The following is a 26,517-nucleotide window of genomic DNA, read 5'->3' as shown; positions in this document are numbered from 1 at the left end:
TGATTCGCGCGGAAAAAGCAGGCTTAACAACGTAAGTAGAACAGCGGGGGGAGGAGAACAGTTGTGCCACATGATTTAGATTCACTAGAAAGCAGGATTTCCTGCTTTCTAACCAATATAAATAGCCCGGCACAGCTGATCGTCAGAAATACCGGTTCAGACAAACCGGTAGCTTTTTTCTACTAACGGTTCACCCAAACCGGTGCAAACTGGTAGCATTTCACCCCTGAAAAGATACTACTTGAAATCTGGTATGGCAAAGGATAACTTCAGTCCAGTGTTGAAATCCAATTTTTTTTACTACCGGTTCTGTGGGTGTGGCTTGGTGGGCATGGCAGGAGAAGGATAGTGCAAAATCCCCATTCGCTCCCCACTCCTGGGGGAAGGATATTGCAAAATTTCCATTCCCAACCCACTCTGGGCCAAGTCAGAGGTGGTATTTGCCAGTTCTCCAAACTACTCAAAATTTCCACTACCGGTTCTCCAAACTGCTCAAAATTTCCACTACCAGTTCTCCAAACTACTCAAAATTTCCACTAAAAGTTCTCCAAACTGCTCAAAATTTCTGCTACCGGTTCTCCAGAACCTGCTGGATTTCACCCCTGCTTCAGTCTGTCTTGTTCCTGGGTGAGGGATAAAATGAAGGCAATGACATGAGGATAGAAAAAAAAATGAAGAAACTGTCAGGACATATTTATGGAGAAGGACCTTTATTGGCTTATTTCTGTATATTCCTGTAAAATGCTTGCAGAGACATTTCTACTGTGAAAAGCAGCAAAATATTCCTTCAGGCCATTTTTTTTTTCTTTTCGGCTTCTTCTATCGCTTATTAATAAGTGTTCTTTCTTATCCATTTTATAAATTGTCAAAGGCACTTACAAAGTCATGTCTTTTTGGGCAGAGAACTCTTGGCTTTCCAATCTTAAATATTGTACAGAAAAGACTAAATAAAATACAATTGGGATACAGCCAGTGGTGGAATTCAATTTTTTTTACTACCGGTTCTGTGGGCGTGGTTTGGTGGGTGTGGTGTGGCTTGAGGGGCATGGCTTGGTGGGCATGGCAGGGGAAGGATACTGCAAAATCTCCATTCCCTCCCGACTCCAGGGGAAGGATACTGCAAAATCTCCATTCCCACCCCACTCTGGGGCCAGCCAGAGGTGGTATATGCCAGTTCTCCGTACTACTCAAAATTTCTGCTATTGGTTCTCCAGAACTTTTCAGAACCTGCTGAATTTCACCCCTGGGTAAAGCCTTTGTACTAGTGTGTAGAAATAAGAACGTATGAGAAAGAGAACATAAGTTAGGTGTTATACCTCTACCATGGGAGGTCTTAAAAATCAGATTGTAAACTAGGCCAGATGAGACTTTAATTAGAATTTTCCACAAATTTTTCTCTTATTTTGCAGGGTTGTGGGAGGTTACAGCCTTGAAGGAAATTGGCTGTGATTAAAAACATAATATAAAATGTGTGCTTAAATAGCAACACAATTACATTTACCAAAGCAAGTCTTTTAAATCTTTCTGTTCATTTTACACCCACACACCCTCACTCGGGGTATTTCTGGGAATGGTAGATTCCTTCCTTCCTTCCTTCCTCACCTTCCTTCCTTCCTTCGCTCCCTCCCTCCCTCTTAATTTAATGATGGGGAAATAGTGGGAAATAGAATTTGGCTATGAATTTTTTGCTCAAAATGACTTCCTTCCTCCCTCCCTCCCTCCCTCCCTCTTAATTTAAAGATGGGGAAATAATGGGAAATAGACTTTGGGTATGATTTTTTTGCTCAAAATGACTTCCTTCCTCCCTCCCTTCCTCCCTCCCTCCCTCCCTCCCTCCCTCCCTCCCTCCCTCCCTCCCTTCCTTCCTTCCTTCCTTCCTTCCTTCCTTCCTTCCTTCCTTCTTTCCTTCCCTCCCTCCTCTGTCCCTCCCTCCCTCGCATGGACAAATAGAGACTTGTGCTGAAAGATTTGTGCCGGAGCCTCTCCCTTTCTCCCACGCCAGCTGTGGTTGGAGAGGAAAAGGTTAACATTGGCAGGCACATTTTCCTCTCAGATTCAGACACTGGGCTGGGCTTTGGGGAAGACAGAGTTCCTGTGAGGGCAGAAAGAGAGGAACCCCATGCTGAGTCAAAGAAGGATTCCGGCAGGCAGGCAGATGTGAGCATATCGTGAGATCAGGTGAAGCGCTGAGAAATAAGTTTGAGCTTGGAAGATCTTCGTTGTGGCAAGGAAGGGAAGAGAAGACCTTGCCTGTTTCATTCGGGTGATGAGAGACCAGGGAAGCCAATGGGAAGGACATACACTATACTCAATAAGGCAAGTAGGAGCACAGGACCGATGCTGATATCTGTATTTGAGAGAGAGGGAACTGAGTTGGGATTTTGTGATAAATATTTGCTTACCAGAATGACAAAGACTTGAGTTTGGCTGAGTTTGTCTTGACTTAGCAAAGTACTTTTATCTTTAAGGGAATGAGAGGGACAAAAGAGTATTACGTTTGGTCAGTCCAGCTAAACGTGGGGATGTCTGAATTCTGATATAAAGATCCCCAGAAAATCTACCACACTGGTAACAGTAACATGGTTGGAAGGGAACTTGGAGGTCATCTAGTCCAACCCCCTGCTCATGCAGGAGACCTGTAGTAGGGATTCAAACCATCAAACTGCCGGCATTTCTGATCGACAAGCTCAGTGTCTTAGCCACTGAACCACCTAGCCCCTGTGCTGTAGGAAGTCTTTAAAAGTCATCTGTGTGGGAACTTCTCAGAAGAAGGTAGGACTAGAAATTCCTGATTCCACAATTCGAGAGGTAGGGAAGGAAGAAACATGTAAGATTCCTATTTTGGGGTGTATTTATTTATTTCCCCTATCCATAAATTATTTCTTTGATATTGTTTTGTCCTTTCGTTTCTGGGCTCTTTCTGCCTTTCTGATTTCTCTGACTAACTTCTCTGGAAGTCTCTGGCCAGCTTCTTTGTAGGATTTTCTTCCTTCTTTGGTTTTCTCTCAACAATTTCTGTGTCTGGTTGATTTAAAGTCAACTTTCTGTCCATTCCCATGTGAGCAGACTTTCCTCCAGAGATCAGATTGGTGGGAAAACAGGACAATCTCTTCGTCACCTTCTTCATTCATGTCATTTCAGAGATTATATTCACTAAGGAATATTTTACGCTTGTCGATCAGAAAGGCTGGCAGTTCGGTGGTTCAAATCCCTAGTACAGGTCTCCTACATGAGCAGGGGGTTGGTCTAGATGACCTCCAAGGTCCCTTCCAACTCTGTTACTGTTAATTCTAAAAATGAAAGAAGTTCTGTCAGAAGTACTCTGTCAGGTTTTCTTAATCTTGGACTATTGTAGTGTAGTTTCTAAAATGGGGGGGAGGGGGCTTGTAGGGTATCTAACCTATTTCATTCCTTGATACCAGAAAAACTAGAAGTGGAGACTTACTAGAAAGCTGGCTAGATCTACCTGCCCTGCTAAGTCATTTGGGTTTTATCACTCCTTAAAAAGAGAGAAAGAGGAAAATGAACATTTTAAAAGCTGTTTTTCTGATGAAGAAAGCTGTAGCCCACAAAAATGCATGCTTTTTAATAAATCTGATAGTTGGAAAAGGCCTACCAGGCTCTAACACAACTGTCTCATAATGTTCAAAGTATCTCCCCACCCCCAAAGATATTAGAATAGAATAGAATAGAATAGAATAGAATAGAATAGAATAGAATAGAATAGAATAGAATAACAGAGTTGGAAGGGACCTTGGAGGTCTTCTAGTCCAACCCCCTGCTTAGACAGGAAACCCTACACAACTTCAGACAAATGGTTATCCAGTATCTTCTTAAAAACTTCCAGTGTTGGAGCATTCACAACTTCTGAAGGCAAGTTGTTCCACTGATTAATTGTTCTAACTGTCAGGAAATTTCTCCTTAGTTCTAAATTGCTTCTCTCCTTGATTAATTTCCCACCCATTGCTTCTTGTCCTACCCTCAGGTGCTTTGGAGAATAGCATGGCTCCCTCTTCTTTGTGGCAGCCCCTGAGATATTGGGACACTGCTATCATGTCTCCCCTAGTCCTTCTTTTCATTAAACTAGACATACCCAGTTCCAGCAACCGTTCTTCATATGTTTAGGCTCCAGTCCTCTAATCATCTTTGTTGCTCTTCTCTGCACTCTTTCTAGAGTCTCAACATTTTTTTATATCATGGTGACCAAAACTGAATGCAGTATTCCAAGTGTGGCCTTATCAAGGCATTATAAAATGGTATTAACACTTCACATGATCTATTCTTAAGAATTAAGGCCAAATCTCAGGAAATAATCTGGGATACTGAGAGAGAGAGAGAGAGAGAAGGAAGAGAGAAGGAGAGATAGAGAGAAGGAGAAACAGAGAAGGAGAGAGAAATAGAAGGAGAGAGAGAGAATGAGAAAGAGAGAGAATTAGAGACAGAGAACGAGAGAGAAACAGAATGAGAAAATGAGAGAAAGAATGAGAGAGAGGGAGAGAGAGAATGACAGAAAGAGAATGAGAGAGAGAGAATGACAGAGAGAATGACAGAATGAGATAGAGATAGAATGAGAGACAGAATGAGAGAGAAAATGAGAGAGAGAGAATGAGAGAGAAATGAGAGAGAAACAGAATGAAAGGGAAAGAATGAGAGAGAATGAGAGACAGAGAGAATGAGAGATAGAGAATGAGAGAGACAAAAAAGAGAATGAGAGAGAAAATGACAGAATGAGAGAGAGAGAATGACAGAATGAAAGAGACAAAATGAGAGAGAGAATGAGAGAGGGAGAGTTCAGATGTGCTATGACTGGGGCCGTTGTGGTTTGTTCAATAAACTACACTTAAGCAATATGTAAATCCAGCCTAAACTTCCTCGTATTACATTCAGCTATCGGAAGCTTGATCTTGAATTGGCAGAAAGGCTTTGGGGTGGTAGCAATGGTGAGCAATAAAGACAAAAAGAAAAGAAAACTCCAAAAGTACAGATTGTGCTGCATGACATAGCAAAAATATGCTAAACGCCTACAATGCAAACACTATGGACCACTTAGTGAATGAACACTTACCGTGAGATATAAACTGTAAGATTCATTCAAGCTGTAGGAAATAAATCTGAATGTTTAGATCAATTTTTAGCTGAAGGAAGAACTTCTTTTTATATATAACTTTTTATTAAAGTTTTTTTTTTAAAAAAAATTAAAAAGTAACGAAAGAAAAATAAAAGAAATTAAAGAGAAAGGCAAAAATGCAAAAAGGGGGAAGGAAAAGAAAACTAGAAGAGAAAAAAAAAAACAGAACAAAGGATTTATAAAGAAGACCTGATCTTCTTTACAGCAGTCCTCGACAACTGCAGCAATTCACTTTAGAACTGTGGCTAGAAAGGTCGTAAAATGGAGCAAAACTCACTTAACCAAATATCTCACTGAGCAACAGAAATTTTGGGGCTCAGTTATGGCCATACAGTAAGTCGAGGACTACCCCTAATCATCTTTGTTGCTCTTCTCTGCATTCTTTCTAGAGTCTCAACATCTTTTTTATGTCACGGCGACCAAAACTGAATGCAGCATTCAGGGGTAGTCCTCTTACCTCTTACTCTACGGTTACAACATAACTTTCTTCTTTCTACAGTCAATCCAGTCTAATCATCAGAACCATAAATCTTATTTGTTTTCCTTTCAAGCAAAAGTCTATAAGGGGTTAGGTAAAGGAGAGAGAGAAAGCTTCAAAGACAGCCTAAATTAATCTTTAATCACAGTCTCTCCTTCTGCTGTTTTCTTATCTAGTTCTTTCTGTTTTACATTTTCCAGCACTGAAGCTACCCACGTGTTTTCTCTCGCATGAGATTTTGCTGAAAACTACTGCGGAAATTACTGGTGTTTGGACTACCTTCTTATCATCTGGTTGAACTCCTCCTCCTCCTCCCTTCTGCTCAGTTGTGACTTTTCTCCTTCCTTGAACAGTTTCTGTTTCCCGTTTCTCAGACACCATGGCCTGGAATGGATGTAGGAATTCTTCATACCTGATAGGTCAAGAAGAGGATCCTTGTTCACCCTGTTGACTCCTGCTGGTTGAGGACTAAGTGAGATCTTCTCCAAAGTGTGTCTTCACAGGAGCCAGTGAGCCATGCCCTGCCAGCGTCGTCCACGGGCAGCCAGTGACACGCCCCGAGAAGACCTCTTCTATCAAACTTATTATTGCTTGAGCCAACAGTACCCTCTGATTCTTTTTCTCTTGGTTATCGTGCTGAGTATCTGCGTGGCTCTCATTGCTACTACCTTTTCCAGCGGTAGGGTAAGTTTGCAATGAAGAGAGCGGAGGAAGGACGGGTTGTCTTTGGAAAGAGGGGCTGTAAGTTTTTAGGAGCAGAACAAACCAAGGGAAAAAACACCTGACTAGGTGGCTCAGCAGGGGTTAAATCTACTTACCTTCCCTACCGGTTCGTAAATGTGTGCTCTGTGCGTGCACTATCGCTCCGCTCGTGCACACGCATCGCACACAATTTTGGACCCTCTGCACATGTGCAAAGCCTCCTGTGCATGCACAGAGGGTAAAAAACAGGTTACTTCCTCGTTTAAAACAGGAAGTAATGATATCCAGGTGGGTCGGCGGAGTCTCACGCTGCTGCTGCTGCTACCGGTTCTCTGAGCCACCCACCACTGCTGCTACCGGTTCGGCTGAACCGATCTGATCTAGTAGCATTTCACCCTTGTGGTTCAGTAACTAAGACACTGAGCTTGTTGATCAGAAAGGTCGACAGTTTGGTGGTTCGAATCCCTAGTTCAGGTCTCCTGCATGAGCAGAGGGTTGGACTAAATGATCTCCAAGGTCCCTTCCAACTCTGTTACTGTTAACTGTTAACCTTTCTGGAGATGCAATCATGTAGACAGTCTACATTTTACTTTTGATCCCTGGGAATCTCTACTGAAATGAGCAGGAAGCAAGTAATGACAACCCCACCCCCACCCCAACTTTCCCTGCCTAGGAAACAGCTGCAAGTTTTTCCAGGCAATTGTGCTCTGGAAAAATAAATGAATAATGAATGAATAAATAGGTCCAAGTCAGTTTCCCAGCTTCTCCACCTTCTTCGCCAGCCAAGAGATAAAAAATAGAGGGAAAGAATAGAGAGCAACAGTTCAGGTGACCATGAAAAAAACTTCCCATCCAGGAAAATGCAAATATTTGGGTCTTTAAAAAAAAAACCTGCAGAATTTGATCCCAATAGGATAAAACTGCAGAATTAGAGGGAACATGAAGATTATCTAGTTGAGGTTCCTCAGGAAAACCAGTGAAATCATTAATGAAAGATGGTTGTCCACCTTCTTCTTAAAAACTTTCAGACACAGAGAGCCTACAATCTCTACCAATAAACCATTCCACCATTGTACAGAAATTAATGTCAGGTGTTTTCCTTATATTTAAATGAAATTTAGGTGGCTGTAAACTTCTGGTCTTTGTTTCTAATTTCCATAATTCCTTAGTTTCTCTTTATGTACCCGAACACGGTTTATCATGTCTCTTCTCAGTCTTTTCTCCAGATTGAACATCTCCAGTTCCTTCAGCCTGCACTGTTAGAGGTTGTCCTAAAGTCCCTGTGACATCTTTGTTGCCCTCCTCCAAATCCCTTTGGAAATGTGGCCCTTACTGGTGCTAAGCAGAGAACAATAATGGCTTCACACAGAGGTGGTATTCAGCTGGTTTTGATGGGTTCCGGCCAGGGGTGGATTCTAAAATTTTTTATTACTGGTTCTGTTGACGTGGCTTATTTTGTGGGCACGGTTTGATGGTCATGTCACAATTCTTTAGGATTTAGCAGAGGTACTAGTCTACCAGGCTTTTAATTGCTTGCAGAGCTGTACCGGACTACCCATTTGTTTTTGGAGGCACCGGTCTACCAGGCATCAGTCTACCTATTTGTTTTTGGAGGCACCGGTCTACTCATTTGTTTTCAGAGGCACCGGTCTACTCATTTGTTTTCGGAGGCACCGGTCTAACAGGTACTGGTCTACTCATTTGTTTTCGGAGGCACCAGTCTAACAGGTATTGGTCTACTCATTTGTTTTTGGAGGCATCGGTCTACCACCACACTGCCTTTTAACACTGATCAGCTGTAGGGTGACCCTTTGAAGCCCCGCAGCAAGAGTTTAAACAGTTTTTTTTCCTTCTAGCCGATCATCTGGGGCTCAGAAGGCAGCGAATAGATTGGGGGCGGGGCCAAATAAAACATCATCATATTGTCACCGCTACCGGCTTGGTGGAACCGGGTGGAACCGGGATGAACTCACTACTGGTTCTGGCGAAACGGTAGTGGAGACCAGTGAGTAAGCCCGCCACTGGCCTCCTGCCCAGGCGCAATCCCATTCTCTATCGCTGTGTTTTGTGAAGCCGCACGCATGCGTGGATGGCATGTGCGAGCAAATTACCATGTTGTTTGATGTTGCACACATGTGTGGATGGTGCGCACAAGTGAATTGCTATGTTTTATGATGCTGCATACATGTGCAGATGGCGTGTGCGTCAGGGGTGGGTTCTACTTATTTTTACTATCAGTTCGCAATGGGATCATGCTTGCGCGGTCTCTATGTGATACGCAGATCACCAGTGATGACATCCGGGGCAGTGGGCGGGGTCTCCCACCAGTTTTACTACTGGTTCTTGCGAACTGGTCTGAACCTGGGGTAACCCACCATTGGTGTGCGTGAGTGAAGTGAGCATGCACGCGCATGTATTCACATTTCTGGTGCTGGGTGAACCGGTTGCTACAGTATGTGAAGCCCACCTCTGGTTTCATATATCTTTCATACAATGCAGACCAGAGCTACGATACCTCTTCTAGCAGCTCTTATTAAAGACAGAAGTGTGGGATGTTTGTAGAAGCCAGATATCCAGTAGAATGAGCAAAAACATCAGAACTCTGGTAGCACATTTTCATATTTTGTTAATTAGAAGAGGTGCTACCAGACTCCTTCTGATATTTTTATCATTGTAGAGTAACATGATTCTTCTGCAGTACCTTTAATACAGGGATGTCAAACTTGATTTCATTGAGGGATGCATCGGGGTTGATTTTGACTTTGGGGGCCGGGGTGAGTGTGGCCAGCCATGATGGCCTCCTGCACGCAGCCCCCCAGGCCTTGTTTTCACTAGCAGAGGGCTGCACTAGGCTGTCGTGGTCAAAAAAATGGCGCCCAGGAGGGCCGCGCACAGGTGTCCCAAGCTCTGTTTCTGCTGGTAGAGGCACCACAGTCACTTACTGTTTCCAGGGTGGCCCCACAGACCAGATTTAAGCACCCTGTGGGCTGGATCTGGCCCACAGACCTTGAGTTTGGCACCCCTTCTTTAACAGAATGGTGTCATCATCCATTTAAGGATGATATTTCTTGGGAGTTCTCACACTGACAAAAGGAAATCTAAAAATGTCACCTTTCCCCATCCAAGCCTCCTAATTTATCTACAAGAGTACCTATGTAACCTCATTCCAGTCTTTAGTTTGGATCCAAATCCAAACTAAAACAGATCTACAGGTTTCAGAGGCTGAAAAAAGCATCAGAAACGAAGCTTCAGAAAAGAAGCCCCCAAACAGAGCTTCAGAAAGGGGCTACATTTGGAGTATAAGACGCACCCAGATATTCACCCTCCTTTTTTGGGGGAAAAGGTGCATCTTATACTCCCAAAAATACGGTGGTTTTTTTTTTTTTTTTTTTTTTGAGAAGATCTACATCACCTGGCACCACTGTTGGAGAGATTTGGCCTTCAAGTCAGCGGTGGGTTTCAGATTATGTTACTACCGGTTTGCCACATTCGCGCAGGCTCGCTTCGTGCCCAGTTCGTAAACAAGCTTGTCTTCCGTGCATGCACTTTTCACTCTCTCGTGCCTTCCACGCATGTGCCCAGCCTCAAAAATGTGGCTAGGATGGCACAGAACTGGGGCAGGTGGGCAGACCCACCTGTGATTTCCACTACCGGTTCGGGTAAACCGATCCGAACCGGCTGAATACCACCTCTGCTTCAAGTTTTATAAAAGCTTGCTGGGGTTAGCCCTCTGATGATTGATGGTTCTGATTGGAGTCCTGAAGAAAGGTTGTCAGTTATTGGTTGCTGGGATGCCATCTGGACATTTAAAGAGCCACAATCCAAACTTCATTGGTCTGCGAAATATCATTTTGTTGAACTTTTTTTTTAAAAAAAGACCTATCTCCATTGGACCACTAGTTCCTGGAGTGCTGTAATCCATATGTGCTCTTTGTAGTCCCTGGTGAAGATCTGCTCTGCCTGTTTATTTTAAGCCCTTTGGCTGTACAGGTAGTCCTTGACTTACAATCGTAGTTGAGTCCCAATCTGATGTTGCTAAGTAAGAAACTTGTTAAGTAAGTTTTGCCCTGTTTTATGACTTTTTTTGCCATGTTTATTAAGTGAATTGCTGCAGTTGTTAAATCAGAAACATGGTTGTTAAGTCAATTCCCCTTCCCCATTGATTTTGCTTGTCAGAAGGTCAGAAAAAATGATCACATGACCCCAAGATGCTGCAATTGTTATAAATATGAACCAGTTGCTAAGCATCCCAAAAGGGTCATAAGTCACTTTTTTCCAGTGCTGTTGTAACTATGAATGGTCACTAAACAAACTGTTGTAAGTTGAGGACTACCTGAAGATATCGGCTTCTGAACTTCTGTTTAATTTAGTTTACTTTATTGTCATTGCACCTCGTACAATGAAATTAAATGCCACCTTCAGTGTACATTGTACAGACACACACACACAAAAATGCACATCCTTCACATTCTGTACAATTGAATTGAAAACCCCTGATATTGCATTAATATTGCACTACACAGTATAATTCAATATAGTTACTGCTCTGGGATAGAAGCTGTTTTTCAGCCTATTTGTCCTTGCTTTTATTGTCCTGTACCGTCTGCCAGATGGTAATAGTTCAAAAAAAAAAAAAAAGGTGCCCAGGATGAAATGGATCTTTAAGAATGTTTTGAACTTTCTTAAGGCAGTGGCACGTGGTAGTTGAGTGGCTAAGATTGAGCTTGTCGATCGAAAGGTCGGCAATTCAATGGTTCAAATCCCTAGTGCTGCGTAATGGAGTGAGCTCCTGTTACTTGTCTCCTAGCAGTTTGAAAGCACGTAAAAAATGCAAGTAGAAAAATAGGGACCACCTTTGTTCGGAAGGTAACAGTGTTCCATGCGCCTTTGGTGTTTAGTCATGCCAGCCACATGACCACAGAGTCATCTTCGGACAGCACTGCCTCTTCAGCTTTGAAATGGAGATGAGCACCTCCCCCTAGAGTCGGGAATGACTAGCACATATGTGCGAGGGGAACCTTAAGGCAGTAGGAGCTATAAAGCTTTTCCAAAGAGGGGACCAGGCAACCCAATGATCCTCTGAGCAATGATGTTAACCCTCTGGAGCGCTGTCCTATCTGCCACTGTTCAATAGGCAAACCATATGCTTTGTCAAGCATATGCTTCTCATTGAGCATAGTTCTACTTTCCAGTGGCTTTGCAACCAGATTAACCGAGAGCCTTTTTTCATCTCTTCTCCAGGATTTCTCCTCCAACTTGGCTTTCCTGATTACGTTATTCATTGCTCTGCTGATCTTCAGCCTGATCTTGGTCTTTGTGTGCATGGAAAACATCTTCCAGAGATGCACCCGTCTCTTCTCAGCTGTCATTTGGATATGTCTGATCACAATGGGTTATGTATTCATCTTTGTCAGTGGAGTGGTTTGCGCTTGGGACCAGGTGAGGCATCAAGGTTGGATGATCCGCTGACTGTGTTACTAATTTTACAGCTGCAGTGATTCACTTAATGAATGTGGCAAGAAAAGTTGTAAAATGGGGGGGGGGGAACTCACTTAGCCAATTTCTCACTTAGCAACATAAATTTTGGGCTCAATTGTGGTCATAAGTTGAGGATTGCTTGTAGAGGACTCCTTGTAAGGGACACCATGCTTTTTGGTCCCTGGTGCCATGCCAAGCCAGCTCGTCAGTGTGAAGAGATGATAACTCCAGTCATCTTCCAAGAACCTGGCAGTGATTTGCAAGATCAATACAGGTAGACCTCGAGTTACTACGGTAATTGACCCCAGCATTTCTGTTGCTAAGTGAGACATTTGTGAAGTGAGTTCTGCCCCATTTTACAACCTTTCTTGCTACAGTTGTTAAGTTAGTAATACGGTTGTTAAGTGAATCTGGCTTCCTCAGTGGCTTTGCTTGTCAGAGGGTTACAAAAGGGGATCACATGACCCCAGGATAGTGCAACCCTCAAAAAAGTGAATCAACTGTTTCTAAATAGTTTTTAACTTCTATATGTATTTGTATTTATTATGGCTGTTCACCGCCCTGAGTCCTTCGGGAGTAGGGCGGTATACAAATATGAAAAATAAATAAATAAATAAATAAATAAAATTGCCAAGCATCTGAAATTTGGTCACATGACCATGGGGACGCTGCAATAGTTGTGTGAAAAATGTGTGAAAAATGGTCATAAATCATTTTTTTTAGTGTCGTTGTAACTTTGAACAGTCTCTAAATGAACTGTCGAGAACTACCGCGACGTAAATTTTATGACTTCTTCCAAAATTTGAATTTTTCTGTGAACAGAGTCTGTATTTTGATTTGATGGGATAACTAAAGCAGAGCAGATTCTCAATCCAAAAATGTCAACGAGATTATCGTTTTCCACTGTATCATTCGTTAACTGTGAGGGACTGAATTTTGTTGTTAGTTGCGAAGTCGTGTCCGACCCATCGCGACCCCATGGACAATGTTCCTCCAGGTCTTCCTGTCCTCTACCATCCTCTGGAGCCCATTTAAGCTCATGCTGACTGCTTCAGTGACTCCATCCAGCCACCTCATTCTCTGCCGTCCCTTTCTTCTTTGGCCCTCAGTCATTCCCAGCATTAGGCTCTTCTCCAGTGAGTCCTTCCTTCTCATTAGGTGGCCAAAGTATTTGAGTTTCAGCTTCAGGATCTGGCCTTCTAAAGAGCAGTCAGGGTTGATCTCCTCTAGGACTGACCGGTTTGATTGCCTTGCAGTCCAAGGGACTCGCAGGAGTCTTCTCCAGCACCATAGTTCAAAGACCTCAATTCTTTGGTGCTCAGCCTTCCTTATAGTCCAACTTTCACAGCCATACATTGCAACTGGGAAAACCATAGCCTTAACTATACGCACTTTTGTTGGCAGGGTGATGTCTCTGCTTTTTAGTAAGCTATCTAGGTTTGCCATGGCTTTCCTCCCCAGGAGTAAGCGTCTTTTAATTTCTTGGCTGTAGTCCCTATCTGTGGTAATCTTGGAGTCCAGGAAAATAAAATCTGTCACTACTTCCATTTCTTCCCCATCTATTTGCCAGGAATTGAGAGGGCCGGTATGCCATGATCTTAGTTTTCTTAATGTTGAGTTTCAAGCCAACTTTTGCACTCTCCTTCTTCACCCGCATCAAGAGGCTCTTTAGTTCCTCTTCGCTTTCTGCCATTAGAGTGGTATCATCTGCATATCTGAGGCTGTTGATATTTCTCCTGGCAATCTTAATTCCAACTTTTGATTCATCTAGTCCCACCTTTCTCAAGATGTGCTCTGCATATAAGTTAAATAGGCAGGGTGACAGTATATAGCCTTGCCAAACTCTTTTCCCAATTTTGAACCATTCAGTGATTCCGTGTCCAGTTCTCATGTTGCTTCTTGACCCGCATATAGGTTTCTCCAGAGACAAATGAGATGGTCTGGTACTCCCATCTCTTTAAGAACTTGCCACAATTTGCCATGATTGAATATATCACTTTAAATGGCCAAACGTCACTATTAAGCTTAGTTTATTTGCTCAGTCTATTATGGATAATGATTTTATTTGATTATTTATACTGCATAGGCTAGGTTCCTTGAGATTTTTCCTAGTTTCAGAGCTTAACAGTGAATTATGGTTGCTTAAAGTGATATGTACAATCATTCATAATTAACAAATAATATAGTGGAAAACTATAACCTCACTGATATTTTTGGATTCTACATTGATTCCTTAGTGCTTTATGCTTTTATTCTTTTGATCTCTTTTCTATTTGTGTTGTATTTTCTTGAACAAATATTTAATGAAATACATTATAGGGCTGGCTCGGACTCACCCACACACAAACAACACACAAACTGCCAGATGTTGGTGCTGCTTCATTTTGGATTTGCTGCTCTAGAATGCAACTACAGCTCTATTTGTTTGGATGAGCAGAGTGATTTATGTGTAAAAAGGCAAAATGTCTCTGTTTAATAGTTCTAGCCAACATATTTTCCTGATTTCAAGTTCTCATTAGTTTTTAGCACAGAGTTTTTTTCACCCACAGAGTTGGTGGTTAATGGAACCTTTCCTTTCCTTTCCTTTCCTTTCCTTTCCTTTCCTTTCCTTTCCTTTCCTTTCCTTTCCTTTCCTTTCCTTTCCTTTCCTTTCTTCTCCCCTTCCCTCTCCCCTCTCCCCTTCCCTCTTCTCTCCTCTCTTCTCCCCTCCCCTCCTCTCTCCTCTCCTCCTCTCTTATCCTCTCCCCTCCCCTTCCCCTCCCCTCTCCTCTCCCCTCCCCTCCTCTCTTATCATCTCCTCTCCCCTCCCCTCCCCTCTCTTATACTCTCCTCTTCTCTCTTATCCTCACCTTTCCCCTGCCCTCTCCCTTGCCTTCTCCCCTGCCCTCTCCCATGCTCTCCCCTCTCCTCTCTCCCCTGACCTCTCCTCTCTTCTCCCCTCCCCTCTCCTCTTCTCTTTTATGCTCTCCCCTCCCCTCTCCTCCCCTCCCCCCTCCCCTCCCCTCTCTGTATGAAAGGAATGAGAAGGGAAACATTGAGATTTTCAGAAGGGAGGGAGAGAGATGAAGAACTGCCAAGTTATTTAGGAAATTAGTGTTGTCCAGGGAAGAATCAGTTAAATAAAATTCATGTATTGGGAGCTGGAAATTCTCTATTATGTTCCAAGCTGGAATCTTTGAGGAAAGACTTCAATTTGCATTTATTCTACCCACATGTTTTCCTGCTATGACTCCTTATGGAAAGTTGCCTGGCATGACATGTTTTTTTTTCCCCCAAGGTGTCCTTCTTCCTCTTCATAATCTTCATTGTCTACACCATGTTGCCTGTTGGCATGAAAGATGCAGTAGTTGCCGGTATAGTAGCTTCTCTTTCGCACATCATAGTTCTGAGTATCTACCTGTCAATGGGCCACAGTTCACCTTCACAACTGGCTGTGCAGGTAAGTCAACTGTCAACTCGAAAGCATCCCTGGCCTGTCGAGTTGCCATAGGCAAGGTGGGGGATGGGAAACCAAAGAAACAGCACAGGAGCCAAAGACAGATGCACATCCCAGACTTATCTCTCTCAAGGTTGTCTCCCAGAGTTACCCACAGCGGACGGAGGGGAGCGGTCTCTACAACCAGCAAAATTGCTCTGTTGGCAAATGTGATTGATGACACACCCTGGGGGAAGGGGGGAAACAGGATCATGATTGGGACGTAAATTACGTGGTGTTAGAGCTGGCTTCACTTGGGAACGTGGGGACATGAAGCTCCTAATAAATAACTGGATTTCTTTGTGACTTACCAAGGCTAAATCTCATGTTGACCTTTGTGCTTCAATTGAATGGAAACTCAGTGAAATCTAACTGAAAAGAAGCACAATGGCTCACATGATTAGGACGCTGGGTTGACAATTTGCAAGTCTGTGTTCGAAGCCCAGGCGCTCGTATATGATGGGATAAACTTCTGTCATTTGCTCCAGCTGCTGCTGACTAGCAGTTCGAAATCATGCTAACAAGAGTAGATAAATAGGTACCACAGAAGCGCTTCAATGCTTCTGACCTGGTAGTACGGTATCTAACTGAAGTTTGCTCTAACTTTTGATACAGTAGTATCACAGTGCAGAAACATCCTATTCTCCCAGAACCTTAGCCAACTCCTTTTCCAAGATTGTAATAATCCAGTCCTGGAGCTCCATTGGAGATGATTAAGCTGGATCCTGGGTCACTTATTCAGGAAGGATCTTAAATTGTCCCAAGCCATTGTTTCTATTTGGCAAATCACTGCTTCATCAATAAGTTTCTTATGACATTAATCCAAGTGGGTCTCTTAGCCCATCCTACCTGCACTGCCATCTTCCCATCAATCACAATTCACTTTTTCTTTGTGTCTGCTTCCAGCAATTGGCCAATCTAGTTATCTTTGTCTGTGGTAACTTGGTGGGAGCCTATCACAAGCATTTGATGGAGGTGGCCCTGGGCGAGACCTTCCATGAGACCTTCAACCTCATCCAATCTCGAGTTAAGCTGGAGTCGGAGAAGCGACACCAGGTGAGTGTGGAAGGCAATATGGAGAAAAACACACGGGGAGAGATATTTACCTAGTTGCTCTTGTTGGATCTTGAAACAACTAAGCAGATTAGATAGAACTTTTCACCATCTGAAGAAAGGCTCTGTCAAACAGTGATTGAGAAATGTTCAAAATCCGAACGAACTGTAGTGTAAAAACAACTCAGCAGTGAGTAGATTCATGCTCTCCCCACCTGAGATAAGTTCTACATCTGTGAGAAGGTTCCACATTCCATTAATGCTTTTTTTCCTCCCCATCTTTGGCTTCCTCCTAGGAACATTTGCTCCTCTCCATCCTTCCTGCTTACATTGCCTTGGAGATGAAGGCTGAGATCATTGAGCGGCTCCGGGATGGAGGCCAGCCCCAGCGCCAGCATGAAAGTGCCAACAACTTCCACAACCTTTATGTCAAGAGGCACCAGAATGTCAGGTACTTGATTTGAAGGCATCTGCCACATGGAAGATTGCTTGGTGGGACTTTTGCAGTTGGAAGAAGAGAAAGATGGTGAATTTGGAGGGGTTGCTAGTCCTCCACTATAGATACCAGGGGTGTCAAACTCAATTTCATTGAAAGCCACATCAGGGCTGTGGTTGACCTCGGGGGGCTGGGCAGTATGGCTGACTGGGCGGGTATGGTCAACTGGATGAACATGGCCAGTTTGACTCCACTCCCCAAACTGCTGGCGTTTCCTCTTCGCACTGGGTAGACCAGGCCGAAGCCAGGCTGGCCAGCCCCTTACATTTTCCAGGATGGAGCTACATCGTGGGCCAAATCTGGCCCACGGGCCTTGTGTTTGACACCCCTGCTGTAGACAATGCTTTGAAGCATTTCTCCTCTTTCCTTTGCCTTTCTCCTCCCACAGCATCCTCTATGCAGATATTGTTGGCTTCACACTTTTGGCCAGTGAATGTTCTCCCAAAGAGCTGGTTTTGATGCTCAATGAACTCTTTGGCAAGTTTGATCAGATTGCCAAGGTGAGTCATGGTCTTCCTCCAAATAAATCAGGTAACCCACAAAGATTATGCTATGTCTTGGTTATATTCTGTCTTGGCTGTTTTTGGAAAGTACCTGGAAGTGACAATTGGTGCAACATAGACCATCCCATTCAGATATCCTATTGATACCTTTGTTGATATCTTTTACAAGGACCTCATGGTGAGTTGGGTGGCAATCAAACAAATAAATAAGTAAAAGTAAGTAAGTAAGTAAGTAAGTAAGTAAGTAAGTAAGTAAGTAAGTAAGTAAGTAAGTGCCGGCATTGTGAATTCTGTGCTGAATGCCAGTGTTTCCACAGCACTATTTCAAATATTGACTTTTTTAAAAAAAACAAGTTTTATTAAATTTTTCTTTAACATACATATTTTATGAACAGAGTATTGACCGGGTCACATCTTATACAATTTATAACATAGTTAATTATTAATTTTTATACTCTATTCCAATCTTCCTTTTTGTTTTTTCCAAATACAATTTACATATTTCAATTTCTGCCATAATATTCTTTTCCCCTACTTTTTTATCTTAATCTCTTCCTAATACATAATATATAAACAATATCACCATCCACCCTCCAAATTCTAATTTCTTAACTTTGCTTCAATTAATAATTTTATTTCTCCATTTATAAAGTATGTTTCTCAAAATCCCCATCACACTTTTTGGCTCTAAACAATGTACTTCATCTTATTCAATTCTTACATTGAAACCCTTTAACTCAATTGACCTTCCACATTTTATCTTAATCTCTTCTTATTACATAATAAGCAATATCACTATCTTGCCCTTAATTCCTAATTTCTTATTATAGCATCAATTAATTATTTTGTTTCATCATTTACAACGTATTTTTTCAAAATCCCCATCACCCTTTTTAACATTTCAATTTTGTCTCTTAATTTCAATTATTTTCATAATTGAACCAAATTACCATTTCATATTTCATCTGCTGTTCCATTTTACAATAAACAATATACATCATTATCTTTTTAAATATTGACTTTTTAAGCGGTTTGGGATTCATTAAAGAATCATCTCTCATGTTATGAACCTGTCCGATCATTAAGAACTGCAAGAGAGGCTGTTCTGTAGTTCTCCTCACTGTCAGAAATCCATCACAGAAATGACCTTCTCCTAAAGTTGCAGACTACATGAACCAGAAGCACTACTGAGGACACAGATAAACTTCCAAGTGCTTCAACGACCCTCTGAAAAGATACAGATGACCAGCTGTCTGCAAGAAATATCAATCCTTCCATTTCCCGCTATCCTGTCAGAGTTGAAGTAGCTTCTTGGAGGGGAAGTGAAATGTCTTCAAAAGAAAAAAGCAAGAAAGTCCAGTTGCCTCCTGAAAAAAGCACCTTTGGGATCTTCTTCTAAAGCTTTACTGGGCCTCCATTCTCTCAAAGTTTAGGAAAATCTGCAAATCTGTCATTCTTAACGGTCTTTATGGCTAGAATATGATTAATTTTAATATGTGCTTTATCTTCTTAGATTCTATTTTCATTCTGAAAATTTGTTTGCTACCCTGAGTGGTCTATAAACCAAAACTGAATATTCCTCTTATTTAGCTGACCAAAATGGTGGCTATAGAATGGAATTATATTTCTGTTTTCCCCCCTAGGATAATGAATGCATGAGGATCAAGTTCTTAGGGGATTGCTACTATTGTGTGTCTGGATTACCTGTATCTTTGCCGAACCATGCTCTGAACTGCGTCAAGATGGGACTTGACATGTGTCGGTCCATCAAGTGAGTATGAGAACTTCTCATATTGGTAATGCTACTTCTAGGAAGGAGAAAAGGTAGCTCTATTGGTCTAGCAAAAGACCTTTGGTATTGGGGAGACTCAGCTTGAAATCTCCACCCAGGGGTGAAATCCAGCAGGTTCTGACAGGTTCTGGAGAACCGGTAGTAGAAATTTTGAGTAGTTCGGAGAACTGGCAAATACCACTTCTGGCTGGTCCCAGAGTGGGGTGGGAATGGAGATTTTGCAATATCTTTCCCCCAGGAGTGAGGAAGGAATGGGGATTTTGCAGTATTCTTCCCCTGGAGTGGGGTGGGAATGGAGATTTTGCGGAGTGGGGTGGGAATGGAGAGTTTGCAGTATCCTTCTCCTGCCACACCCACCAAACCATGCCCACCAAACCACGACACGCCCATCAAGCCACGTCCACAGAACCGATAGTAAAAAAAAAATTGAATTTCACCACTGTCCACCCCACCATAAATTAAGTTGGAGATATTGTAGTTATTTTTAATTAGACAAAAATACTTTGGAAGGTTGCGCTGGGAGTGATATTAGAAGAATTAGTAAGAAGGTCTGGGCTATTCCCAGGCCATTCCAGCAGTGGAATATGATTATCTTGAAACTCCCCCCCCCAAAAAAAAGTGTTATTAGCCATCAAACCTCAAAAATACACATTTCCCAAAAGGCTTTTGGGGCCTTTTGGGAAATTTTGGCCACTACTGTTCATGTTGTTATAACTTACTGAAGACTTTCTGTTTCCAAGCAGGGATATAGAAAATTGTATGTCATCATTCCATTGGTTCTTGTTGCTGCTAATACTTGCAGAATGCTGTATCTCTGTCTCTATCTACTTTCCTGACTACTTATTAATTAGATCAATGTTTTTCATAGCAACTTTATGATCTGTGGACTTCAACTCCCGGAATTCCCCAGTTGGCATGCTGGGAAGTTCACGTAGCTTAATGTTGCCAAGTTTGAGGGAGGGAAAAAAACCCCACAAGATCTAGATAAAAATTTCCTTTGAGTCAGGGATGATGATGTCACCGCCAATTCCATGTTTTTATATACAGGTAGTCCTTGACTTACGGCCACAATTGAGCCCAAACTTTATGATCCTAAGCAAGGCAGTTGCTAAGGTAACAACATGATTTTAAAGTGAATCTGGCTTCCCTATAATAGCTTTGCTGATCAGAGGGTCACAAAAGTTGATTGTGTGATGCCAGGATTCTGCAACTGTCAAATAATATGAGTCGGTTACCAATCTGAATTTTGATCACGTGACCATGGGGATGCTGCAACGGTCGTAAGTGTGAAAAATGGTCATAAGTCAGCTTTTTTTTCAGTGTAACTTTCATTGTAACTTCAAGCAGTCACTAAACGAACTGTTGTAAGACAAGGACTGACTACTGTATTTTTTGGAGTATAAGACACACTTTTTTCCTCAAAAAAGAGGGTAAAAATCTGGGTGCATCCGAATGTAGCCCTGCTCAGCTTCTCAAACAGAGGTTTCAGAAGCTGAAAAAAAGCATCAGAAATGAAGCTTCAGAAACAGAGGCTTTTTTTCTGAACAGAAAAAAACAGAGCTTCAGAGGCTTTTTTTCTGAAGCTGTTTTGGAGGCTTTCAGAGGCAGAAAACAAAGTTTTTTCTGAAACAGAGTTTCAGAAGTTTCAGAGGCAGAAAAAAAAGCAAAAAAAAAAAAAAAGCAAGGCACAGAGCTCACAACCAAGGAACCTGTTGCTAAAATTCATCTCTGGGAACAGCTGATTGGGGGTATTCCAGGAGGCAGATCCACCTGCCAATCAGATTTTTTCTTATTTTCCTCCCCAAAAATTAAGGTGTGTCTTATACTCCAATGCTTCTTATACTCCAAAAAATACGGTACCTGTAACAGTAATAATTAATAATAATTGTTGTTTGTAATTTATGATTAATGCTTATAACTATGATTATGATCTATGACCTATTACTTGCTGTTTATATGCACACTGTGAGCTTATGCACTGGAGACAAATTCCTTTGTGTCCAATCACACGTGGCCAATAACGAGGTCTGTTCTGTTCTGTTCTGTTCTGTTCTGTTCTGTTCTGTTCTGTTCTGTTCTAATCTCTCTTCTCTCCTCTCCTCTCCTCTCCTCTCCTCTCCTCTCCTCTCCTCTTCTCTTCATACAGAAGTAGTTTGCCATTGTCCTACTCTGAATTTATTTTCTATGAATGGAGTTTACCCTCCACAGCTAAGATTTTCAACTATGACTTCCAACTCTGCTTAGTTTTTTGGATATCAGCCTGCATTGGCTGGGTGCTGTTATCTAATGAGGCATGGATATATAAACTTTTTAGAAACTTGGCTCAGATTGCTTAATGAAATAGATCAACACTATGTTCCATTTTTTTCCCCTCAGGAAGCTGCGTGATGCCACCGGAGTAGACATCAATATGAGAGTTGGAGTCCATTCGGGAAATGTCCTGTGTGGGGTGATTGGTCTTCAAAAGTGGCAATATGATGTCTGGTCTGATGATGTGACATTAGCCAATCACATGGAGGCAGGAGGCGTGCCAGGGTGAGAGGAATCAGAGGGTGAGCTGTGTGCTCCCAAATATCACAGAAGGTGTTTATGTCTTTGGTTTAGCTTTGAATGTGGGGCTTTAGTGACTCAGATTCAGGAATCTGTGGGGGAGGGGAAAAGGGGGCAAGTGACCCCACAACACGATGGGGTCACTATGCGAATAACACACATTGTGCACTGTATCTTACGATACACAGACAATCACTGTGATTTCTATTGGATGCCAATTACATGGAAACAAATTGCAGTGAACATTCCAATTAAGTTTATGTGCTTTTATTTATTTATTTATTTATTTTTCATATTTATATACCGCCCTACTCCCGAAGGATTCAGGGCGGTGAACAGCCATAATAAATACAAATACATATAGAAGTTAAAAACTATTAACTATTTTGATTGTGGTCTGTGGAGATTCCCAGTCATCCAGGTCCTAGTTGTCTCAAAGGTACTTTTTCAAAAGGCAACTAGACTGTTTTTATGCTTTTTCCTGAGGAAGAAGAAAGTGTTGCTAGTAAACAGGGAAAAGCCAATTTAGCATCATTGTTAGGTAAAGGTTCACCTCACACATATGTGCTAGTCGTTCCCGACTCTAGGGGGCAGTGATCATCTCCGTTTCAAAGCCAAAGAGTCAGCACTGTCCAAAGACGTCTCCATGGTCATGTGGCCAGCATAACTAAACACCAAAGGCGGATGGAACGCTGTTACCTTCCCACCAAAGCTGGTCCCTATTTTTCTACTTGTATTTTTTATGTGCTTTCGAACTGCTAGGTTGGCAGAAGCTGGGACAACTAACAGGAACTCACCCCGTTACGTGGCACTAGGGGTTCAAACCGCTGAACTGCTGGCCTTTTGATAGACAAGCTCAGTGTCTTAGCCACTGAGCCATGCGTCTCCTTAGCATCACTGTTAGTGGTGCTAAAATGAACAATTCTGGTTTCATGTATCCATCCAGTTTCTTAGGCCCACAGTCCAATCCACTCTGCAAGGTGTGATTGTTTTGGAGAGTTTTCCTATGGAAGAATTCCTTCTCCAACACATTATTTCTATGGACATTTTTTTTGGAAAGTTGACCCCACCTTGGGCTAAAAGGACCAATCCTGGCCTTTTCCTAGATACCAAGAGCTTGTTTGTTTATTTGTGTAAGAAGCATCATAATTAAAGTAAGGCATACTACATGACATCAAATATAAAATATAAAATACAAGATTAAAATATGTATAAATTAATCAGATTTTGCCCAGCAACTAACAACATTAATTGCGTTCTGCCTCATTGCCATGAGGTCCTCAGGTTTATACTGATCGGCAGATATATCTATGTGTTCTTATCTGCATGTCACCACAATCACAAATCACATGGGGAACAGAAAGGAGCCTCCCCAGAGAATACCAAGAGCTGGAAACTGTCTTCATCTGCTCTATCCTTCCTAATACATCGGAACCCAAACAACTTCACCCTACTCCTTGGATGAATTTTCTCTCAGGGGGTCCCTGAAATAACTGGCTTGAAGTGGGGAAGTGAGGTGCTCCTTTGTGAGATTGTTTTGTGAGATAACCAAAGGAGAAGGAGCAGATTGTGCTGGGAATAAAATGAAAAATGGGTTGTTTTTTTACAGTCTTGGTGCTTCCCCAAAAAAGGTGAGATAGAGATGTAACTACCATCTCCATTCATCTCCATTCATATCAGGGTTGGTGGTAGTAAAATTAATTAGCGGTTGCCCTCCGTGTGAGATTCAAGGTGCTGGTGATTACCTATAAAGCCCTACATGGCTTAGGACCGGGGTATTTGGTGGACCTTCTGCGGCCAGCAACAGCTCCCCATCGCCCGGTGCGTTCCCACAGAGAGGGCCTACTCGGGGTGCCATTGGCCAGACAGTGTCGGCTGACAACCCCTACGGAGCGGGCCTTCTCTGTGGGCGTACCTACCCTCTGGAATCAGCTCTCCCTGGAGCTCTGGATGGCCCCTGACCTTTGCTGTTTTTGCCGCGAACTAAAAACATGGCTATTTCGCCTGGCCGGCCTGGACTGATAGGGGTTTTTTAAATGGATTTTAATTGATTTTAGGGATTTTATGGTAACTTTTAACCCAGAGTTTTTGTTTTATTCTTCTGTTTTATTAATGTGAGCCACCCTGAGTCCTCTGAGAGAAAGGGCGACATATAAGTCTAAACAAATAAATAAAATAAATAAATAAAATGGTCCTGATGAAAGACAGTGAAGATAGATACAATCAGAGGTGGGTTGCTGGGGGTTTGCAGAGGTTCGGGAGAACCTCTAGCTAAGATTCTGTGCAGTTTGGAGAACTCCCAAATCCCACTCTTGGCTGGCCGCTCCCACCCTGCTCCAGCCCTCCCAGGAGTCCCCACGCGGCCCCTTTTTGGATGCAGGTAAGTGCAGGGCATGCACGGAGGCTCGGGGAGGGCGAAGAACCCAGACCTACCAGAAGTTCGGAAAGGCCAGAAATGGCCTGTTTCTGGCCTCCAGAGGGCCTCCGGAGCCTGGGGAGGCCGTTTTTGCTCTCCCGGAGGCTCGAGGAAAGCCTCCGGAGCCCGGGGAGGGAAAAAGTGCCCCCCCACTGTGGTGCAGGAGGTCGACTAGGCCACATCCAACATGGCCACGCCCACCCATCAACTGGGCAGAGAGCTAAAATTTTTGAAGCTCACCTCTGGATACAACCGAGAGAGTTGGAGTCATCTGATTCTGGAGTAAATAATTAAATGGCCAGATTTAGTATCTGCAAGGATTGATTTTTTTCCCCTCAGAATTCAAAAATATTGATCAGATTAAAAGTTGGCTACTTTATTCCCTTTGCTTATTTCACCATCACTGTTCCAATAAAATAAGCTTTTTTTTTTTTTTGTCTTATTTCAAAAGTATTTGTGCCTTTGCTTAAAGCCAATCTAGCAAAATGACTAAGAACTCTCCTCTGGTTTTCTCAGAATTTGATTGAAATATATGGGCAGTGCTGCCCTCAAGCGGAGAAAAGAGAAATATAGCACTAGCAAAATACATAAAATATAGGTGCAACCGAACATAATAACAAGAGTTGGAAGGAACCTTGAAGGTCATTCGATCTCACAGAGATTTTATTTGGCAAGCAGATTTGAAACTGATCCAACTGGATCTCTAGATTTAATCAGTTTCCCAGTGTGGACCATTGGTTTGGATTGAATCTTGAATTGGCCATCACCACACTGGATGTGGTGGCTCAATGGCTAAGATGCTGAGCTTGTTGATCGAAAGGTCGGCAGTTCAGTGATTCGAATCCCTAGTGCCGCATAACACAGTGAGCTCCCATGACTTGTCCCAGCTTCTGCCAACAGAAGCAGTTTGAAAGCACATAAAAAATGAAGTAGAAAAATAGGGACCACTTTTGACGGGAAGATAACAACATTCCGTGCGCCTTTGGCATTTAATCATGCCGACCACATGACCACGGAGACGTCTTCGGACAGCACTGGCTCTTCGGTTTTGAAACGGAGATGAGCACCGCCCCCTAGAGTCAGGAACGACTAGCACATATGTGCGAGGGGAACCTTTATCTTTACCTTTTTACACTGACCAGATGATTATATATTATTTTATTCTACTGGATAAATTAACTTTCTGAACTGGATGGACCTAATTCAGAGGTCTAGTGATCCACATTAATAATCTATTTTGGATTTGACCTTCATTGAAAAAATGGATTCTGTACAGTGGACAGTAATTTGTGGTCTCATTACTACAACATTTCTCTTTCAGGAGAGTTCACATCACAGAAGCTACCTTGTCACACCTGGGTGGAATGTACACCGTGGAGGAAGTTTGCTGTGTGCGAGACTCTTACTTGAGGGAGAACCGCATTAAGACTTTCTTAGTTGTTGATCCCAGAGTAAGGAGCTTTCAAACAATTTTATGCAGTAGATTCATTCTATGTGATGATCATTTACAATGTGTTTGACAGGTGCATGGTTCGTACAGGTAGTTCTCAATTTACAACCATTCGTTTAGTGACTGTTTGAAGTGGCATTGAAAAGTGTGACCATTTTTCACATGCCTGTTGCAGTATCCCCCCCATGGTCATGTGATCGAAATCCAAACACTTGGCAACAGGCTTGTGTTTATGATAGTTGCACTATCCTGGTGTTGGAAGAAATATCCATCTGGTTCAGTTCCAAGCCAGGAGAAAGACACTGGAAACATGGAGGCTAATTGGAAAGATGGTTTAATGAAGCAGAACCACATGGCTGCATAAGGCTGCATAAACAGAGGGATAGAATCAAGATCATGTGAAATGCTAAAACCACTCTGTAATGCCTTGGTAAGGCCACACATGGAACACTGCATTCAGTTTTGGTCGCCACAATGTAAAAAAGATATTGAGACTCTAGAGAGTGCAGAGAAGAGCAACAAAGATGATTAGGGGACTGGAGACTAAAACATATGAAGAATGGTTGCAGGAACTGGGTATGTCTAGTTTAATGAAGAGAAGGACTAGGGGAGACATGATAGCAGTGTTCCAATATCTCAGGGGCTGCCCCAAAGAAGAGGGAGTCAAGCTATTCTCCAAAGCACCTGAGAGCAGGACAAGAAGCAATGGGTGGAAACTAATCAAGGAGAGAAGCAACTTAGAAGTAAAGAGAAATTTCCTGATAGTTAGAATCATTAATCAGTGGAACAACTTGCCTCCAGAAGTTGTGAATGCTCCAACACTGGAAATTTTTAAGAAGATGTTGGATAACCATTTGTCTGAAGTGGTGTAGGGTTTCCTGCCTAAGCAGGGGTTTGGACTAGAAGACCTCCAAGGTCCCTTCCAAGTCTGTTATTCTATTCTATTCTGTTATAATTCCTAAACATGTGTTCTAGGCAGCTGACCACATGGAGTTG

At 42.5% G+C, this 26,517-nt stretch overlaps 1 protein-coding gene across 4 annotated transcripts in view; it reads left to right on the top strand.

Annotated features, from left to right (window-relative positions):
• Positions 1-26,517, top strand: part of ADCY4 (adenylate cyclase 4) — a 95,913-nt gene that overhangs the window by 27,413 nt on the left and 41,983 nt on the right. For 2 of the 4 annotated variants that reach the window (XM_087891767.1, XM_087891766.1), the window contains exons 1-10: positions 2,059-2,316; positions 5,807-6,290; positions 11,550-11,747; positions 15,064-15,225; positions 16,168-16,317; positions 16,611-16,765; positions 17,199-17,310; positions 18,957-19,084; positions 21,482-21,640; positions 25,393-25,522. In XM_087891767.1, coding sequence (XP_087747893.1) covers positions 6,123-6,290; positions 11,550-11,747; positions 15,064-15,225; positions 16,168-16,317; positions 16,611-16,765; positions 17,199-17,310; positions 18,957-19,084; positions 21,482-21,640; positions 25,393-25,522 — 1,362 coding nt within the window. In that variant the 5' untranslated portion in view covers positions 2,059-2,316; positions 5,807-6,122. Of the gene's footprint in view, positions 1-2,058; positions 2,317-5,806; positions 6,291-11,549; positions 11,748-15,063; positions 15,226-16,167; positions 16,318-16,610; positions 16,766-17,198; positions 17,311-18,956; positions 19,085-21,481; positions 21,641-25,392; positions 25,523-26,517 lie in introns of those variants that run through there. The other 2 variants (XM_034411465.3, XM_034411464.3) reach the window with 1 other exon arrangement.

Source organism: Pantherophis guttatus, chromosome 4 (assembly GCF_059756535.1).
Source record: "Pantherophis guttatus breed Tessera chromosome 4, ASM5975653v1, whole genome shotgun sequence".
Classification (NCBI taxonomy): domain Eukaryota; kingdom Metazoa; phylum Chordata; class Lepidosauria; order Squamata; family Colubridae; genus Pantherophis; species Pantherophis guttatus.
Note: the sequence above shows the minus strand (reverse complement) of the source record. Positions and strands in the feature narration are given on the sequence as shown.